This window comes from Peromyscus maniculatus, chromosome 1 (genome assembly GCF_049852395.1).
Source record: "Peromyscus maniculatus bairdii isolate BWxNUB_F1_BW_parent chromosome 1, HU_Pman_BW_mat_3.1, whole genome shotgun sequence".
Lineage (NCBI taxonomy): Eukaryota > Metazoa > Chordata > Mammalia > Rodentia > Cricetidae > Peromyscus > Peromyscus maniculatus.
This window is the reverse complement of record NC_134852.1, coordinates 75,097,958-75,115,263: the sequence shown is the minus strand read 5'-3', so window position 1 is coordinate 75,115,263 and position 17,306 is coordinate 75,097,958. Positions and strand designations below refer to the sequence as shown.

Below are 17,306 nucleotides of genomic sequence, written 5' to 3'. Positions count from 1 at the left end.
AGTTCTTTGAGTATATCTCTAGCCTTTTAGAATTATTATTTAGTCAAGAATCTATTTAATTTCGGTGCTTTTTTTTCTCTCTGAAGTTGATTTTTATGGCATTCTCTTTGTTCTGTGCATCCCACTGTATCTCAGATTCTGTTGAGAATACTAACTAGAAATTAGAGGTTAATATTTTGTTTCCTGGCTTCTCTCTTTTTCCCCTGGAGTTGGTGGCTTTGTTGCTTTTTCCTTTTCATGCTAGTGATTTTCGTTGGCTGTCAGGTGGCCCCCCAAGTGTCGGTTTATATTTAAGGTGAATGGATGGGCTGTGTGGATTTCCTTTGCTGGACTTAGGTGGGCTGGAAATCTTCCTTAGAGCCTCTGTAGGGCAAGGAAAAGGGAAAGCAGCATGTGACTGCCCCAATACCAGGCAGGCGTCATTCTGGGGTGCCACCAAATGTGTGTGCCGTGCGTGCATAAGAGTTTGGGTAAAGGCTAGCTTGTCTCTTGATCTGAGCAAGGAGTAGATGGGGTCTAGAGTGAGTGAATCCACACTACCAGAGTCGCCCTGTGGTCTGCCTTCTCCACACCTGCCTAGGCCCCTGCTGGGCTGTTCTGAGCTATCTATCACCTTTGTATGTCATCCTGCTTGAGTCTGCAGGAGCCCTTTTGAAGTCTGTTGCATGCCTGGCCCGCCCTAGGACCCCCTGTCAGAGCAGGGGCAGTGTGCTGGCTGGCAGGCTCTGGGTAATGCCCTCTCTGACCACCTCTTGCTGGACAAGATGAAGAAGAGTGTCCCTTGGGGCCTGCACCTCCTTCCTACTCCCCTCTCGGGGCTAGGTACCACTGGCCCTGCCCGGGAGTCTTGATGGCATGCTTTCCCTGGCCTGAGCAGCGCCCCTGCCAGGGTCGGCCATGATGCTTGTTTCTTCCCCGGACCTGTCATCCGCTTGCATCTCAGGCGTGGGCTGAGAGCTGGTCACAGGGTGGGAAAATGGGCCTCGAGGGTGGGGGGAGGCAGTGGCCTGGCCGGACGGTGGGGTGTGACCGAGACGTAACCTCTGCCCCCGGTCTCCCGCAGGTGAGAGGCCCTTCGCCTGCAGCTGGCAGGAATGCAACAAGAAGTTCGCGCGCTCGGACGAGCTGGCGCGGCACTACCGCACGCACACGGGCGAGAAGAAGTTCAGCTGCCCCATCTGCGAGAAGCGCTTCATGCGGAGCGACCACCTGACGAAGCACGCCCGCCGCCACGCCAACTTCCACCCGGGCATGCTGCAGCGGCGCGGCGGGGGCTCGCGGACCGGCTCGCTCAGCGACTACAGCCGCTCGGATGCCAGCAGCCCCACCATCAGCCCGGCCAGCTCGCCCTGAGCGCCCGCCCGCCCGCGCCTGGACCGCGCCTCGCCCCCTCGGTAATAGGAAAGCTGAGCGAACTTGAGAAGTCCACAGCAAAACACTTTTCTTCACCTCAGGTGTCAATTTTTAACAAAAAAAAAAAAATTTGTTTTTTCAAAAAAAAAAATATATACACGACCCACAAATTGCACAATAGAGCTATCCACGAAGTTGAGATTCAGCGGTGTTGAAACCCCCCCTTTCTCAGGGATGGACGCGGTCCACGAGGTCAGTGAGGGCACGTCTTTCTGCCGCCTTACTCTGTACATAGATTTGCACTCTGGAGTTTTCTGTGAGGTTGGGGATCACTGGGGCAGAACAGGCCAGCTGGGAACAGATGCGGCCACTGACATTGTGCTTTTCCAGCAGATCCCCCCCCCCAAAGGCCTGTACCCCTCTTCCTGCTGACCACTCAGTTGCTGTCCTCTGCCCCTTGGCCTGGCTCAGAGCACAGGTGGGTCTGAGGGACTGGCCACCTCACAGGGATGTGGTAAGCCATGACAGACCATGGGAGCACGTGCCTGTGCAACTGTGGAGAAGGACATCTGCCTTGTAAGCGTGGTCCTGCCTGGCTTTCTGCCTGCAGAAATCCTCAGAAAAAATGGAGGCCAGATGCAAACCCCGCCTGGATTTGGGACACCATTGCTGCCAACAACCCAGGGAAGCGGCCTGGGCCCTGCCTGCCCTACAGAAGGCACCTGGGACCCGTCACCCTCACACCATGTTCTCAGACTGGGAAAATAGTGCCCTGGGCACGGTGTGCTGAAACTGCCCCCCACCCCCACCCCCCAAATTGGTGTTGTTTCATCCACTTCCCCAAGTTCTCGTGCCCTGGGCCACTGTGGAGGCCTCTGTCTGCAGCAGGACCATCATGGCCCCCTCTGCCTCTTCAGTCTGTGTGTGTGGCCCTGTGGGTGGCAGCGCTCACATCCCACAGAGACCGCTGGTGGCAAAGGCATTATCGGCCAGACCTCCTCAGAGCAGCCCAGCAGATGTGATAGGAGATGATGATGATGATGATGATGATGATGATGATGATCCTGGAGAAACAAGGACTCTGCTTCTGCGGGGGACACCTGGTGAAAGTTGTGGGGGTCACCTTCTCAGAACCTTGAGTGGAGACTTTAGCAAACCCACGGTTCCACACTGTTGCGCTCCCCACTTCTGGTCCTCTTTTCTGCCTGCCCTGCCTCAGAGGACCCTAGCCACACCCAATCTGCAGGGCGAGGATGGGGGAGGGGCTGCCGGGAAAACAGCAGGAACCGGAACCGAAGCCAGGCCCGCCCTGTTTCTCCTGGAGCCCACGACGCCGGGGCTGGGCTGCATTGGCTTCAGGTGTTGGGCCTCCTTAGCAAGACGATGTTCTGGTCGCTCTTCTGCAGATCCTTGGAGTGTCCATCTACTCCCGCCCTGCAGAGACCCAGACATTTCCTCCCCTTCTCCTAAGAGCTGAGGCCTAGGAACATAAGGCCCCAGGACTGGATATATATGTGTATGTGTGTACGTGTGTGTGCGTGTGTGTGCGCGCGTATGTATTTGGGATGGACTTGAGGTGTCCGACAGAGACCTCTCTTCATTTTGATGTGGAGGATCAGCCCTTGTGACTCAGAGGGCCAGAGATGGGCTTCCTGGGCCCAGAGTGCCTTGGTTGTGGTCATTCTTCCTGTACCCCAGCCCTCACACAGTGTAGGGGGGTAGCACAGGGAAAACCCCGGAGACCATGCCCAGCCGGGTCTATCTGCAGTTTCTGGCTGTTGTCATGTGACCGCCTTGTGGATCTGGGACACCACTTTCTAACTTCCCGTGTCAGCTTTGAGAGGCTAATGGCATAGGGTGGCTTCTAGGAGCGCAGTAGGTGCTGAGCTGGGCTGTGGCATTGTTGCTGCCGAAAGCAGGTGTGGTGGGTGTGGGGGGTCCCTTGCCCTGGTCCAGTGCAGGGCTGGTGACAGCCCTGCTTGCATTTCATCTGGGGAAGAGAATGGAATATGTGGTCGGGACCTAGACTGAAGAGAGCCCTGGGTGCTTGGGGTGTGGCGCTCTTCATGCTCAGTTCCAAAGCGTCGTCCCTCCCAAAGTCGGTGTGTGAGGCAGAGAAAGCCACACTCTGAACACATTTCACGTCTCAGGAATTCACATTCCAGATTCAGGAATTTTATTCCAAAGTCCTTTGGTGCACCTGCATCCACGCTTCTGAAGACAGAGGGAGGCAGCAGTGTGCCTCAAAGGCCAGCCGAGGCCTCTGTCTCCTTGTGCTCTCCCCCAGAGTCACAGGAGGAGCCTTTCCAACTCCGCCACTGCCTGCCTGCACCTAGGAAGGGTAAAAAGGACTCTAAGCCCCATCATCTTGGAATAAAAGAAAGAGCTGGTTTGTCATAGAGCGGGTTGGGGGTGGGTGGGGGAGGGGAAAGCGGGCGTAGGCTATTTCCAAAGAGCACTTAATTTAATTTTTCCTCTGAATGACCCAGGGCTGTTCCATCGGACGGATGGAAGGGTAACGTTGCCTTAAAACAGAAATATGCAGGCGTTGGCTATTTTTGGCAAATGAACGTGTCTTCATTCCCAAAGTGGTTCTCCTTTAATGGCAGGGTGTGGTCCTTCAGCATGGGACCAAGGCACCCCTCATGGACCCCCCCATATCATCTGGGGCTTCAGTTCATCTCATCAGGGGGTGGGAGGAAGGGAGGAACATGGCTAGGCTCATTTCCAGTGGGTTCTCATTAGGTTCCCATCTCGTCATAAACAAGGAATACCTTCTAAGATGCAGAGGCTTCCCAGCCTGGGTCTGTTGTGGGGTCTTTGATTTTTTGTGGTTATGGCCATATTTTCTGGTTTCAGTTTGACTGAGGAACCCATAGGGTGCCCAGAAATAATACGAAAAGTTAAATCTTTTTTTTTTTTTTTTTTTTAAGGGGCGGGAGGCAGAGATCCCACAATGAAAGTGCCTGAGTGAGGGGAGAGTTCCCTACAGCAGTGTCTAAAAGGAATTCTGGACTTCAGCCATCAGGGGGCTGGAGTGTAGCCCATGTCCCAAATGAGAAAGTCCCTCTTTGCATCAGCCATATTAGGGGGTCAGTGTCTGTTCCCCAGATGCCTACTGAATCCTACAGCCATACAGAAAACAGCCCTTTCCAAAGAGGGCCCTTGGTTCTCTCTTGATGGGTGCTACGTAGGGATGGACAATGATGCCCTTGATGGGAGTGTGGTCCTGGAGGTGCCCTACCTGTGTCCTGCTGTGCCCCCTACCCACAGGACCTGAGCTTCAAGGTCCCCACCTCCAGCTCATCCCATCTCAACTTTGTTCTGAGGCCAGCATTGGGACAGGCTCAGGATTCACCAGAGTGCAGCCTCCAGGTGCAAAAACCTGCACCCTGGTGAAGGGTGATTTAGATGTGGGGAAGAGGGAAGGAGACATCCTGTGGTTCTAAGAGAAATGGGGCAGAACAGAGGGGTTACCGTTTCAGACTTCTTCCTCCCAGCCTCATTCTGTCCAGGAGGCCGGCCCTTTTCTTGCCAGAAGCAGGTGCTACATACGATGTGCACAGGGTGACAGCATTTCCTAGAGGCTTCATCTGGGATCCCCACCAAGCAGGGGCACCGTCCACGTAAGACAAATCTGAGCAATAGCTTGGCCTCGTTTCTCAGCTCCCGGTTGTGGCTTTGTTTACAAGGCTACCTATTTGGACTTCTGACAGGTGTTACTGATTGCACACACCCCTTCCCCCACACACACATACACACACTTTACAAAAGGTCATTAGGTCAGAGACAGTGCTGGAAGGTTTATGTATAGCCATGTTGTGATCAGTAAGAAATGCTTTGTAGGTCACCCACATTTTTTTTTTGCTGTCCAGAGTTTTCCATATGTGAGTCCTGGTGGCCGTATCTTTCAAAGTGAAAATCCAGATGTGGACTCACTGTTTTGAAATCAGGATGGCACTAGAAAGAGCCAGGCCCTATGACTAATTTTCCTGATTCTGAGTCTTCGAAGGTTTGTCCTGGACACATTCCAGAGAATTTTGTACCCAAACATGAATGCTCAATCCAGCTAACTACTGATACAGGCCTGAGCACTGGTGAGGGAGAGGCCCTTCCTCTTGCTGGCTAATTGACCTCCAGCGAAAGGAGCAGAACTGGCCTGGAGGCCCCAGTCCACCAGGGGAAGGAGGCTGGCTTGTTTTCTGTTGACTCCCTACCGGGTTAGTGGACTTGTCTTGGAACTCTCTAGCTCAGCCTCAATCCCCCACTCCCCCACCCCCCCCAATCTCACACAGCTTTAAAAACTTAACTACTTTTATTTAGAAACAAACAGGATGGCAAAGAAGACACCTCCCCCACATCCCTGGGGGTGGGCAGGAAACAGGTCAGGCGTGAGGGTGGGGTTTCTCCCAGCTGTTTCCCCAGGACACCTACTGTGGGTCTGCTGCCTGTACTCATTAGCAAGGTCAGCCTGTGAGCCAGGCTGCCCTTCTCAGAACTGAGAGCCTCGACTTGGGAGTGTCTCTTCCCCAGGAGAAGCTAGGGCCTCTTGAGTTACGAGAACTACCCTGGTATGTGAGTGGAAGGATTTCTCTGTCCCCCATTGCACACTGGTGAGGCCCGGGGTGCCTAGTGCAGGGGAACCCCAGGGCCAGTAACACAAGCCTCCTTGCATTGTGGGGTCGGAGCTCCTGGCCTTCCATGGTGACTGGAGATCCCTGTTGTGGTTTCATTGGTTAGGCCCAGGTGACTGCTTCTCATCCAAAGCCATCGGTGGAACTTCTGTGGGATCCTTTGCCAAAACCCCAAGGCAAAATCCAAGGGTCCAAGGCCATTTCCATCAAGTTCCAGATTTTCTTTCCTATAGGAACTTTTTTTTTTTTTTTTTTTTTTAAACAAAACCCTAGCTCCCAACATGCTTCCAAAGGCCATGTTCTGTCTTTCCTGGATCACTACAGTGAAGTATTACAGTTGTACAGTTCCCAATCTGGCCTTGGCTTGCTCGGATAAAACTTTGTTATGTATTTTGTAAGGCATAGATTCTATATTGTAATGTCCTATGCAAAAGAAAAAAATTAATGAAATTGTAAATTTTATTGTTTTAACATGTATGCATGTTTAGTGACGTTTACATTTTGAAATAAAATTTATGATTCATTATTTTATTTGCCTAGGTGACTCTCTTGAGGGGTGTGGTCAGCCGAGGCTCTGGGAGGGGGACAAGTTAAAATCTGGAGAAATGCCATCCACTGACTGGAGGGGCAGAACCTCAGCTGGGGCTTTGCACAAGATCTCTGGGGACAGTGGGTTGTCTTTTGGGTGCGGGAGACATTTGAGTTCATTGACTTTCTCTCACTCTCGAAGCCAGCAGAAAGGACACAGAGGACATGATGCCCGTGCCCTCAGAGGGTTATATGTGTGTCCTCTAACGTCCTTTTTGTTAGTAGTCACTGTAACAAGTAGGATAATCGACCCAAAGGGGAAGGGGGTTTCACGGGGTCCGCCATAGGCCGTTGGCTCCTTTGCTGTAAGCCTGTGGTGAGGCAGGGTGTCATAGCAAGAGGGAGTGGTGGAGCAGAGCCATTGACCTCCCCACGAGGTGGAAGAGGAGAGGCAGCCCAGCTCCCCCTGTGCCCTTGATGGGCACATCATCATGATCTGAAGACTTAGGCTCTGCCGTCCACCAGCGTTACCACCCTGGGGAGCAAGTCTCCACATGGACACCTGGAGGTTGCTTCCAACCCAAACTCTAATGCTCCCGTAAGCGCCTGCACTCTCCCTGGATGCAGCCGTTCTTTGTCTTAAGATTCTAGACAATGCCCATTTCTAGCCACAGAAGTCACAAGCCAAAGTTCACTGCCTAGGGAAGAGGGAAGAGAGTTGATGCCTGTCGACACCAGAGGCCAAGTTCTCTGTGATCTTTTACTGTCCATGGTTGCTGTGGATGCCAGCAATGGAAAACAGCTAGCAGGGTCAGGTGAGTGACTGGGTCATCCCCACCTCATCCCCACCCCACCGTCACCCCCGGTCTGTAACAACAGTAGCATGTGGGTTGGGAGATTGGGGGGGGGGTGGTATAGTTGAGACCCACATCCTCAGCTTTCATCCACAGTGGCATCCATGCTGTTTCAATCTGCACCTGTAAGTAAAACCCACCAAGAAATATTAACAAAAGAAGGCATTTCAGTTGAACACAGGTTTTCCTGAAGCCACACTGACCCTGTCATCACTTCCTGGTAGACACTGGTTTCTAAATCAGGACAGATGTATGTGCTTAAAGCACCAGGTACATTAACAGCTATAGACAAACACTCATCTTAAAACGTGTTGGCCCAAGATACTTTGCCGCCAGTTCTCAGAGTCTTGCCCCAGGACAGCGCTGTTCACCTCCTCTGCAAAGTTCCCGTATTGTGTAGGAACTTCCGCAGATAGGTGGGTCAGCTTCCATAAACGGTGTGGGGGAAAGGATCCTGGATGCTTTAAAAATACCCACAGGAAAAAGAAATGCCCGTCAGTCATGACGTCACTTCTGAGAGCTCTTTCCAAGAGGGAAGCAGCATTGACAGCCCACCTCAGGAACTGGGGATCTCCTGAGACCTTAGGAAACAAAACACATCTTCTAAGAAGCCTCAGTTTTTTTCTGACACTTGAAAGTGGAATTAATTAGTACATGGGACATCCAAGTGGCACATCCTTTCTGTCTTCCTGGGACAAGGTAAAGAGGCCCCTGTGCAGTTTGTGGTAGTTTGGTGGAGTGCCACATCTGCCTGTATCCAGGTCGGGGGAGGGGAGGGGTCAGATTGGGGGTGTGGCAGGCTACCATCATCCCAGGGAGCTGATTCTGCCTGTTTTTTTTTTAAGTTTTTATTTATTCATTATGTCTTTAACATCAAGCATCGTGATCCCAGACATTTCCCCGTCCCTTCATATCTGTGCTCTGCCCTTACATCTCTGTAAAAATAAAATAAATTTCAGAGAAGAAGAAAAAAGGAAAAATTTTGTCATGGAAGCTGTAGTGTGACATAGTCACACAATAAATCCTTTTGTCCATATATCTTTACTTGCAGGTGTTCATTGCAAAGAGTCATTGATCTGGTTCGAGGCCTCTGGTCTCTGCCACACCATCAATGCTGGCCTCTCACTGGGACTCTTCTTGGATATCCTGTCGTTGCCCTGTGTCGTGGAGATTCTGCAGCTTTTGGCCTGCCCCTTCACATGCTCCTTCAGATCATAGATGGAGTGGATGTTGGGGTGGGCCAACTCATAACCCTGGTTCTGGACCTGGGTAGTTGCAGGGTTGGTCAGCTGGCCAGCTCTCCCCTGCCCTCACCACCAGGGTGAGCTCTCCAGCACTGCCCTGGCTAGTTCACCCCTTGCAGCAATGAGCAAGGGGCAGGGCCAGTTCTGCTTTCACACCCTCAGGGTTGGCCCATCTGGACCATCAGGGCCAGCTCTACTGTGCTGCCCAGGTGAGGTGCAGGGCCTGCCTTCCTGAGTACCACAGCTGGTGAGGGGCAGGGGCAGCTCTCCCACCTGCCTCAGGCATTGAGGGGTGTATGTGGGGGGGAGGACATCTCTTCCCCACCCATATGGCAGATGAGTGGGACCAGATCTCTCATGCCCAGACAAGATGCAGGGCCCACCTTCTTGAGTGTTGCAGCTGGTAATGGGGAGAGTCAGTTCCCTCAACAGCTGGAGGCTGTAGGGGATGAGGGAGGACAACTTTCCTTGGCCCCCACCACTACACCACAGATGGAAAGAGGCACCAGCAGCCAAGCCCCTCTCACACCCTGAAAGCTGGCTCACCCATGCCCTCGTCTACAGGCTCAACTCTACTGTGCTGCCCAGGCGAGGTGCAGGGCCTGTTCTCCCTAGTGCTGCAGCTGGTGAGGAGTTGAGAATCTGCCTCTTCAAGGATGGGCTTACCATGTGTCCTAATCTGTCCTCTGCTGTTGGGAATGTGGTGTCACAGTGAAGGTTAGCTATAAAGATGAGGTTTGTTTTGGCTCAGCCCTACCTGCAGACGCAAGCAAGGTCTACTGCCCACATCTGATAGCCTTCCTCCAGGCACATACCATGAGGCACGTGTGTGCATATATCCCCTTGGGACTCTCTTTGTTATGAATGAATCAACCAGTCAGTTATGGATGCTTCACCCTGATAACGTACACCTAACCATCTCCCAAATACCGCACTCTAAACATCACAGTTGGGTTGAATTTCCACCATTTTTACCACTCACCATGGTTAAACTCGAGCATGACTTTCTGTCAGGAATGAGCCATAGGCAAACCACAGCACCACCCTTGGTACCAGCTCGCAGACCGTGAGCACCCCATTGCTTGAGGCGTTCAAGCAGATGGTAAAACACTGCTTGGCAGGAACACCGCGAAGAAAGCTGTGTTCTAGAAGAGTAGCCCGAGCACGCACGAGATGGGTCGTTCTGTTTCTAGGCGACTCCCGGGGCATGATCATGCAGAGCCTTGGAAACACTCCGGTCACTTGCACAGGACCTTAAACCACAGGTTAGGCATGTGATTTGTACTGAGCATACAGAGGACTCAACCTCTCCAATCAAATCTCATATGGCCCATGATAGAGCACTTACTGTGAGCAACACTCCTGAGGTCTGCTACATGCAAAGCAGTGTGATCAGGTAAAGACCCAACTTCTGACAGCCGCATCCTGTCTGCCTGACTGTCCTGCTCCAACAAGGGTCAAGGACTTTGACTCCACAGCAGTGGTATAAAGGCTAGGCCAGTTTTGACAGGTGGTTTTGAAAACGTTCATCCTGGACTCATTCCCTATTACTGCTGCTTTAATAAGCTTCCCCAGACAGCCACTGAAGGCAACACACATTGAATTTTTTTTTTTTCTTATAAAAGCTTGTCAAGGTGTCAGCACGACTGGTTCCTTCTGAAGGCTTTTCGAGTCCCAAGTCCATTCCTTGACTTGTAACCCCATGGTCTCTTCCAAGCCATCAGGCATCGGGGGAGAGTAGTCATCTCTCCTCTGGCATCTCCTGCCTCTGTGATTGCATCTGACCTACCTGGTAACCCACGTCCATCTCTCCACCTATCCCAGCCTGCATGCCCTTCCTGCACCCTTCTGAGTCTCCAGCAGAGCAGTAGCCAGGCTGCAGTGAAGGATCGGAAGGGGTGGGAAAGGCCCCAGTTCCCACACGGTCCCCAGAACTGGGTATTTCTTTACCCTGTGTGGGCCTTCATGGTTTTTACTTCACCGTTGATTCCAGATTGCGCCTGGAAAACGGTCCCCATCCTGCCCCTCCATCCCTGCAAGTGTGCCCAACCTTCGTCAAAGCAGTGACCATGCAGCCCTGGACAGGGCTTGGGTCTCCGTGCTGAGACCAGCCTGGGCTTCCCATCTTGAACATGGCTTGTGCAGCCACAGTGAGCCCGCTCTGGATTTTGTTCCCTCCTGGGAAGCAGGCTTGGGCTGTGGTCTGTGGAGGGTGAAGTTCACAGTGAGGCGGCAGAGGCCAGGAGCCAAGTCAGCAGAGCAGGGCCTTGTGCCGAGCCTTCAGGCCCCTCCCTCAGGGTCTGGCCTGGATCCCCGACACTTTTGGGAAACCGTTTGCAGCCCTACCGTGTTGTCTCAGTGTGGATGAAGACCAAGACGAACCCAGGATGAGGGGTTGTCTGGCTCACACTTGATCAGCTGCCTAGACACCTGGACCAGCACCTAGCTCGGCTTCTCTACTTCCCACTACTGTCTGATTGATGCATCTGCACCCATGGGCCGGATGCTACTCCGTGAGCACCCTCAGCAAGAGGCACGAGTAGTTCTGATTCATATCACAGAAAAGATAAGCCCAGAGAGGTAAGGTGCCATCCAAGGTTGTGCCGCTCACAGAGGCCAGAGATTCCTGGCTTCGAGCTTTGAGCTAAGAGTTATTATAACCTCTCTGGGGTTGCTCCTGCCCGGTTGTTGATAACATAAGGATGTCCCCCCACCCCATGACACAGAGCTCAATACTGATGTCTTTTCTGACTCCTTTTTTTCCAGGGCCTAAGCCACAGCCAATGGTGGGCTTTTACCCTGATACCTGCCATGGCCTCCAAGATGAAGTACTACTGTCTCTGGGGGCCCAGGGCTAGGCGCAGCAGGGTAAGGCCCTCCATGAAGTCAAGCAGCAATGACTTCCCCACCCAGGGGTCTGCATGCCTCCACTCAGTCCTCCTGGAACCAGGATGCTGAGGACACCAGACACGACATCGCTGGCAAATCCAGGTCCTCTTTTTTAAGGAAGCTGTTTAACAACTCGTAACTATGCATAGGTGCCAGGGCCTTGCACTATGTTGCATGATATGTGTGACCACTGCATACACACTGTAAACTTTGATCGTGTCTTTATGATGAGAACATTCAGAACTCTTTCTTCTGGCCTACATTATTGTTGGACTTAGCCTGCCATGCAACTGAACACCTGACCTGGTCTCTGATGACCACTGTTCTGCTCCCAGTTTCTGTATCAGACACCACACGTGAGTGGGGACATGTGACACTTGTCTTCCCGTGCCTGGCTTATTCCATTTAACGCACTGTCCTCTCTGCTCTCAGCAGGATTCAATATGTTTTCATGGCTGAATAGCTTTGTGGTGTGTGTGTGTGTGTGTGTGTGTGTGTGTGTGTGTGTGTGTGTGTGACATGTTTTCTGTATCCACTCCTCAGTTCGTGGTCCTCCCATCACGTTCATTCCTAACCACCGAGAACAGCACTGCAGTGATCACAGACATGCATGCATCTCCCCAACACAGTGAATTCACTTCCTTTGGACATACACTCAGCAGTGAGATTGGCAGCTCACAAGGCAGTTCAATTTTTCCGGTTTTGAGGCTCCTCTCTGCTGTTTCCATAATGTTTGTGCTGGTTTACATTCATTCCCATTGCTTGTACAAGTCAAGAAAAGGGGTCTCAAGGCCGGGCGGTGGTGGCGCACGCCTTTAATCCCAGCACTCGGGAGGCAGAGGCAGGCGAATCACTGTGAGTTCGAGGCCAGCCTGGGCTACCAAGTGAGTCCCAGGAAAGGCGCAAAGCTACACGGAGAAACCCTGTCTTGAAAAAAACCAAAAAAAAAAAAAAAAAAAAAAAAAAAGAAAAGGGGTCTCTTTTCACAGCATCCTCACCAACACTGGTTTTGTCTTTATTGTTGTTTTGTGAGACAGTGTCTGGTTAGCCTAGGCTGGCCTAAAATTCTCTATCTTCCTGCTTCAGCCCCTTGAGTGTCAGGAATACAGGTGTGTGCTACCATGTCCTGGAACCCCCTTTGTAGACCAGGCTGGCCTTGAACACATAGAGATCCGCCTGCCTCTGCATCCCAAGTGCTGGAATTAAAGGCATGTGCCACCATCGCCTGGCTTGGTTTGGGGTTTTTTGATAATGTCGGAGTCATTCTTTACAACTATCTGAGTCTTAATGTCCTCCATTCCCTGCCTTCCCAGTTGGGGCGTGACTTACTTGTGTGTTCTCCAGAAGCACCAGGTGGAAGAATCTATAGTAAGTGTCAGTGTGGCCTTTGTGATGAGCTGTCTCCTGGAACCCCCTGAAAGGAGCCACCATCACAGACACCATGGAGGCAGGGTTGTTGATGGACTGCTGTTGATGCTTAGGTCAATCTGTGTCTATTCTAGTAAACAGAATAAACACCCCTTGTCTGTGTCCTTTTCTTTTCTCTTAACCACACATACCTCAGAGGGTTCTCCAAGATCAGTTCCCGGACTGTAGCACCCGACACAGTCGGAACGGGAAGATGGCTTTGTCATGGCTGCACTGTGGCACGAGCAGATGGCAGTTCATGGAATCATAAACCTCAGATCCAGGCAGGTAATGCCTCTGCAGTGGCCATCGCCTGCAGGCTGGTGCTGGTGGGAGGGGTCAGTCTGAACTCACCCTTCCCTCACGCGTATATGTCTGTGAATGTCGCAGATATTAAATTATGAAATGTAAAAAAGGGAAACAACGATGTTTAAAACATCCTTAATGTCCAGGGTGAGGAGTTACCCAGTGAGTCACACACAAGTCTCCAGCTTATTTCTAAGCGAATCACATCCTATAAGAACGTTCTTGGGGCTGGGGAGATGGCATCATGCGTAGAGTGCTAGTTGTGTGAGCACAGGGCCCTAGGCTTGGATCCTCATCAGCCCTGTAAAAGGGGGGTGTGGGTATATGTATGCCCTGCCAGATGAGCCAAATCAGTGCGGGCTGGGTTCATCCAGAGACCCTGCCTCAAATCATAAGGTAGAGAGTGAAACAGACATGCAGCAGCAATGTCTGGCTTCCACGTACATACAAACACAAACATGTTTTTTGTTTGTGTGTTTTTCAAGTCAGGGTCCTCTATGCAGCCTTGGCTGTCCTGGAGCTCGCTCTGTAGACCAGGCTGGCCTTGAACAAAAACACTGTTTATCTACAGTTATGCGATATTTGCATTACACGTTCAAAGAAGAAAGGTGCATGGGACACAAACTCCAGCGCTCGTTATTGTTAGGTACCCGAAGACACAGATGGTATTTATCTGCTTGTTTTTGCTCTCTAAAATTTCAAAACTGCTCAGGTAGGGTTTATGTCAGGAAAAGCAACACTAGTACTCTTCTGTCTGAGGCAAAAGCTTGCCAGAGGCCAGCTGGTGACATGTGCCCCACCCCACCTCCAACTACCATCCACCAGCTGCCATGGCCTGCCCTTAGGGAGAACAGGATGGGACTCACCCTAAATGCCCCCAACGTCCACAGGAGGACAGATGTGCTCCAGGCCTCCCTGTCCCTGTCCCCCAGCACAGCAGCATGAAGAAAGGACAAGGAATTGCATGCCCCATCCTCCGAGTCACATCTCAAACTGGCTGTTCCAGGAAATGGAACAGAATTACCTAACAGTGGGAGCCACGCAGCCATGCCAGCCTCCCCAACAGCTTTGCCTGCTGTGGGCTGAATGTCTCCTGCCCCTCTTCAAATGTTGCAGATAAGTCCCTAGGGAAGGAACTAAGTCACCAGGAAGCAATCTTGACTGTACAGTGCTCACGATGAGATTGGTACATTCATAAGATGATCTCTCCTGGCCATTGGAGGGCACCGGGAGGAAGTCAGCACTCTGAGAGCCTGGAGACTCTCTGTCTCCAAACACTGGATCTGCGCCACCTTGATCTTCTGGGCCACCAGGTTTGTGAGCAATTAATGTTTCAGTTAACTGGGGAGGGATGTTTTGTTTCAGCAGCCCAAACTGTCTCTAGAGTCCAAACCATGCATATGAAAGCACATGGTGAAGATTAACTATCAAGTCAGGTGGCTCCATAGGTCCAAGGATTCATCAATGCCACACATGACGTGTAAGGGTTATTAGAAAGGCACATGTTCTCCCTCTATTGTGCTCAATGTGTGTGAATTTTCCAGGGTACATAACGGGTTCTTGTGTGCATTCTGGTCATGCTCAGGATGGTCTGAAGGCCTTCCCTATGATGTGAGGACCACGGATGTGCAGATGGCAGTGACCAGGCTGTTCCCTGCACAGAACAGAGTGGTGCTCCAAAGGAGGGATGTTGCCAAGGAGTCTGGCACCCGGATCACTCACTGCTCAGCTTGGACTCAAGCCATTCAGAGACACAGAGTAAAAATAGAGTGATCTGGCTCCAGGAGGGAGAGGAGGCCTGCTGCTTGCTGGGAAGCCTCTTAAACAGGAGCAGGTTTCATTGATCTGAGCCTAGAGAAGGATGCTGTGGGTGTGGGGAGGGTCACCGGTACCTGAAGGTAGGTGATGGGTGCTCACTGCTCTTCCCTGCTGGCATCAAGCCCTTAGGTAGCCATTGGAGATGGTTTGTTTTCCTCCATGTAAGCACTCAGAAAAAGAACAAACATTTTGTGATGATTGTAAAACTGAGAAAATGCTGGTGGAAATGCTTTAAGATGCTGAACAGCCAAATGTTTATTTCAGAGTGCTAGTCAAGGCATTCAGAGACTTTGAAGTAATTTGACTATGGCCTCCAGTTTTTTGTTGTTGTTGTTGTTGTTGTTTTGTTTTTTTTTGCAGGGGGAGGGGCAGTTTGAGACAGGGTTTCTCTGTGCAACAGCCCTAGCAGAACAACTGCTCTTATTTGCTGAACCATCTCTCCAGTCCCACCGTCCTTCCTGACTTGAAAAAATGAACATGGTAATTAACTTCCGGCTCCTCCAGCTTCCCAGCCCTGCTGCTAGGGTTCACTAGGGTATCTCTGCCCTATGACACACAGTGCTCTTTTTCCTCTTGTTTGACTCCCATTTGCTGACACACACCCCTTCCTACCTCCCTTTCTTGCCCTCCTGAGCCACTTGCTTTGGTAAACTTGTCTACACTAAAGGCAGATTTGTGGGTGTGTCCCAGTATGTATGTGTGTTTGTGTGTGCGTGCGTGCGCGCGCGTGCGTGCGTGCGTGCGTGCGTGTGTGTGTGTGTGTGTGTGTGTGTGTGTGTGTATATGTGTGTGTAGATGGGAGGTTGAACCTAGGTGTCCTTCCCTGGAAGCTGCACACCTTGTGTTTTGAGACAGGGTCTTTCGCTGGGACCTGGGTCTGGCCACAGGGATCTGCCTGTCTCCGCCACCCTGCAGCCCCAGCCCTGGCGTTACCGGTGAACCGCCATGCCCACTTTCCCCAGCTCCCATGAGGGTGGATTTCAATGGTTCAGAAGGGATGCAGCCCAACCATGTTACACATTACGGACAGACAGGCTGAGCAGCTAAAGGTCCCAGGAACATTTCCTTCTTTGTGAGCCTAATGTGGTCACTACCTCATACCATGTAAGGAAGATATTTCTAACGTCAAGAGCAAATTGGAAGCCAAGCATGGTCGCTTGCACCACTGATCCAAGGTCCTCTGGAATTCTCTGCCAACTTCAGAAATATAGGGAGACCTGACTCTAAAGAATAAACAAACCGAACAGGTTGGATAGATAACTCAGCTCTCGAGAGCGCCCACTGTTCGTCCAGAGGACCTGAGTTCAGTTCTCAGCACTCACTTTGAACCGATCACAGCCTCCTGTAACTCCTGCTCTAAGGAGTGCAGCATCATTTTCTGGCCTCTTTGGGCTACTGTGCATGTGCGCAAATACACACACACACACACACACACACACACACACACACACACACACACACACACAATCTATATTTACGCTTTTAAAAGGAGATTAGATGACTCCCTTTCTACCCAGTAGCTGAAAGCTGATGTTTTGCTTGAACGCGTGGTTTTGAAGCGTGGTTTGGTTGCACACATTTTCGTCTCTCTAGCTTTGTTAGTAGTGTGGCAGTGACTTTTCTCCATCACTTTTCTGCACTGCTACACCTCCTTCCCCGCCTTCTACCCTAGTCTGGCCACTGGCTGCTAGGCTTGGGACTCCACCGGCTTGGGTGGGCCACTGAGTAAGTAGTCCAAATCCCATGTCTTTCTCTTGCTTAATTTTCTTTCTCACATTGCTGGAATACATCCTTCAGGAACCACCCCCAAGAAGGATATATAGGAGGTGTGATTTGTTTTAGTCTATTATTCTTGTTTGAGATCTTAAAAATATCTTTATTCTGTTGCATACTCAGCTGATAGTTTGGCCCGATACAGAAAATGAGGCTCAATGTTGCCTCTTGACCATTGCGCATCCATTGCTGCAGACAGGAAGCCAGATGCCCTGAAGTTCTCAGTCCATGTAACAATGTACATTTACCATCTTCGAAATCTGCCAGGCAGTCCCTCCCTGCCGCTTTGTGCTCCCACATACCTCTCTCTAAGGTCACTCCTTCACGGGCATGCGGTGGGCGACCTTTTCCATCCGAGGACCCTCTTCAGTCCTAAGTGTTTCCTTCCAGCAGTTTTGCTCATTCCCCTTCCTCCATCTTCTCTCTCAGGAATTCCTTAGTGGAAGGTGGACTTACTGACTTGATCCTCTGTGTCTTCTCTCGGGATTAGCCTGTGTTTC

At 51.4% G+C, this 17,306-nt stretch overlaps 1 protein-coding gene across 1 annotated transcript in view; it reads left to right on the top strand.

Annotated features, from left to right (window-relative positions):
• The window catches only part of Klf13 (KLF transcription factor 13), a 50,573-nt gene extending 44,330 nt beyond the window's left edge, over positions 1-6,243 (top strand). The window contains exon 2 of the mRNA XM_076544169.1: positions 1,064-6,243. Within this exon, the coding sequence (XP_076400284.1) occupies positions 1,064-1,353 (290 nt within the window). The 3' untranslated portion in view covers positions 1,354-6,243. The remainder of the gene's footprint in view (positions 1-1,063) is intronic.
• The last annotated feature ends 11,063 nt before the right edge of the window (positions 6,244-17,306 follow it).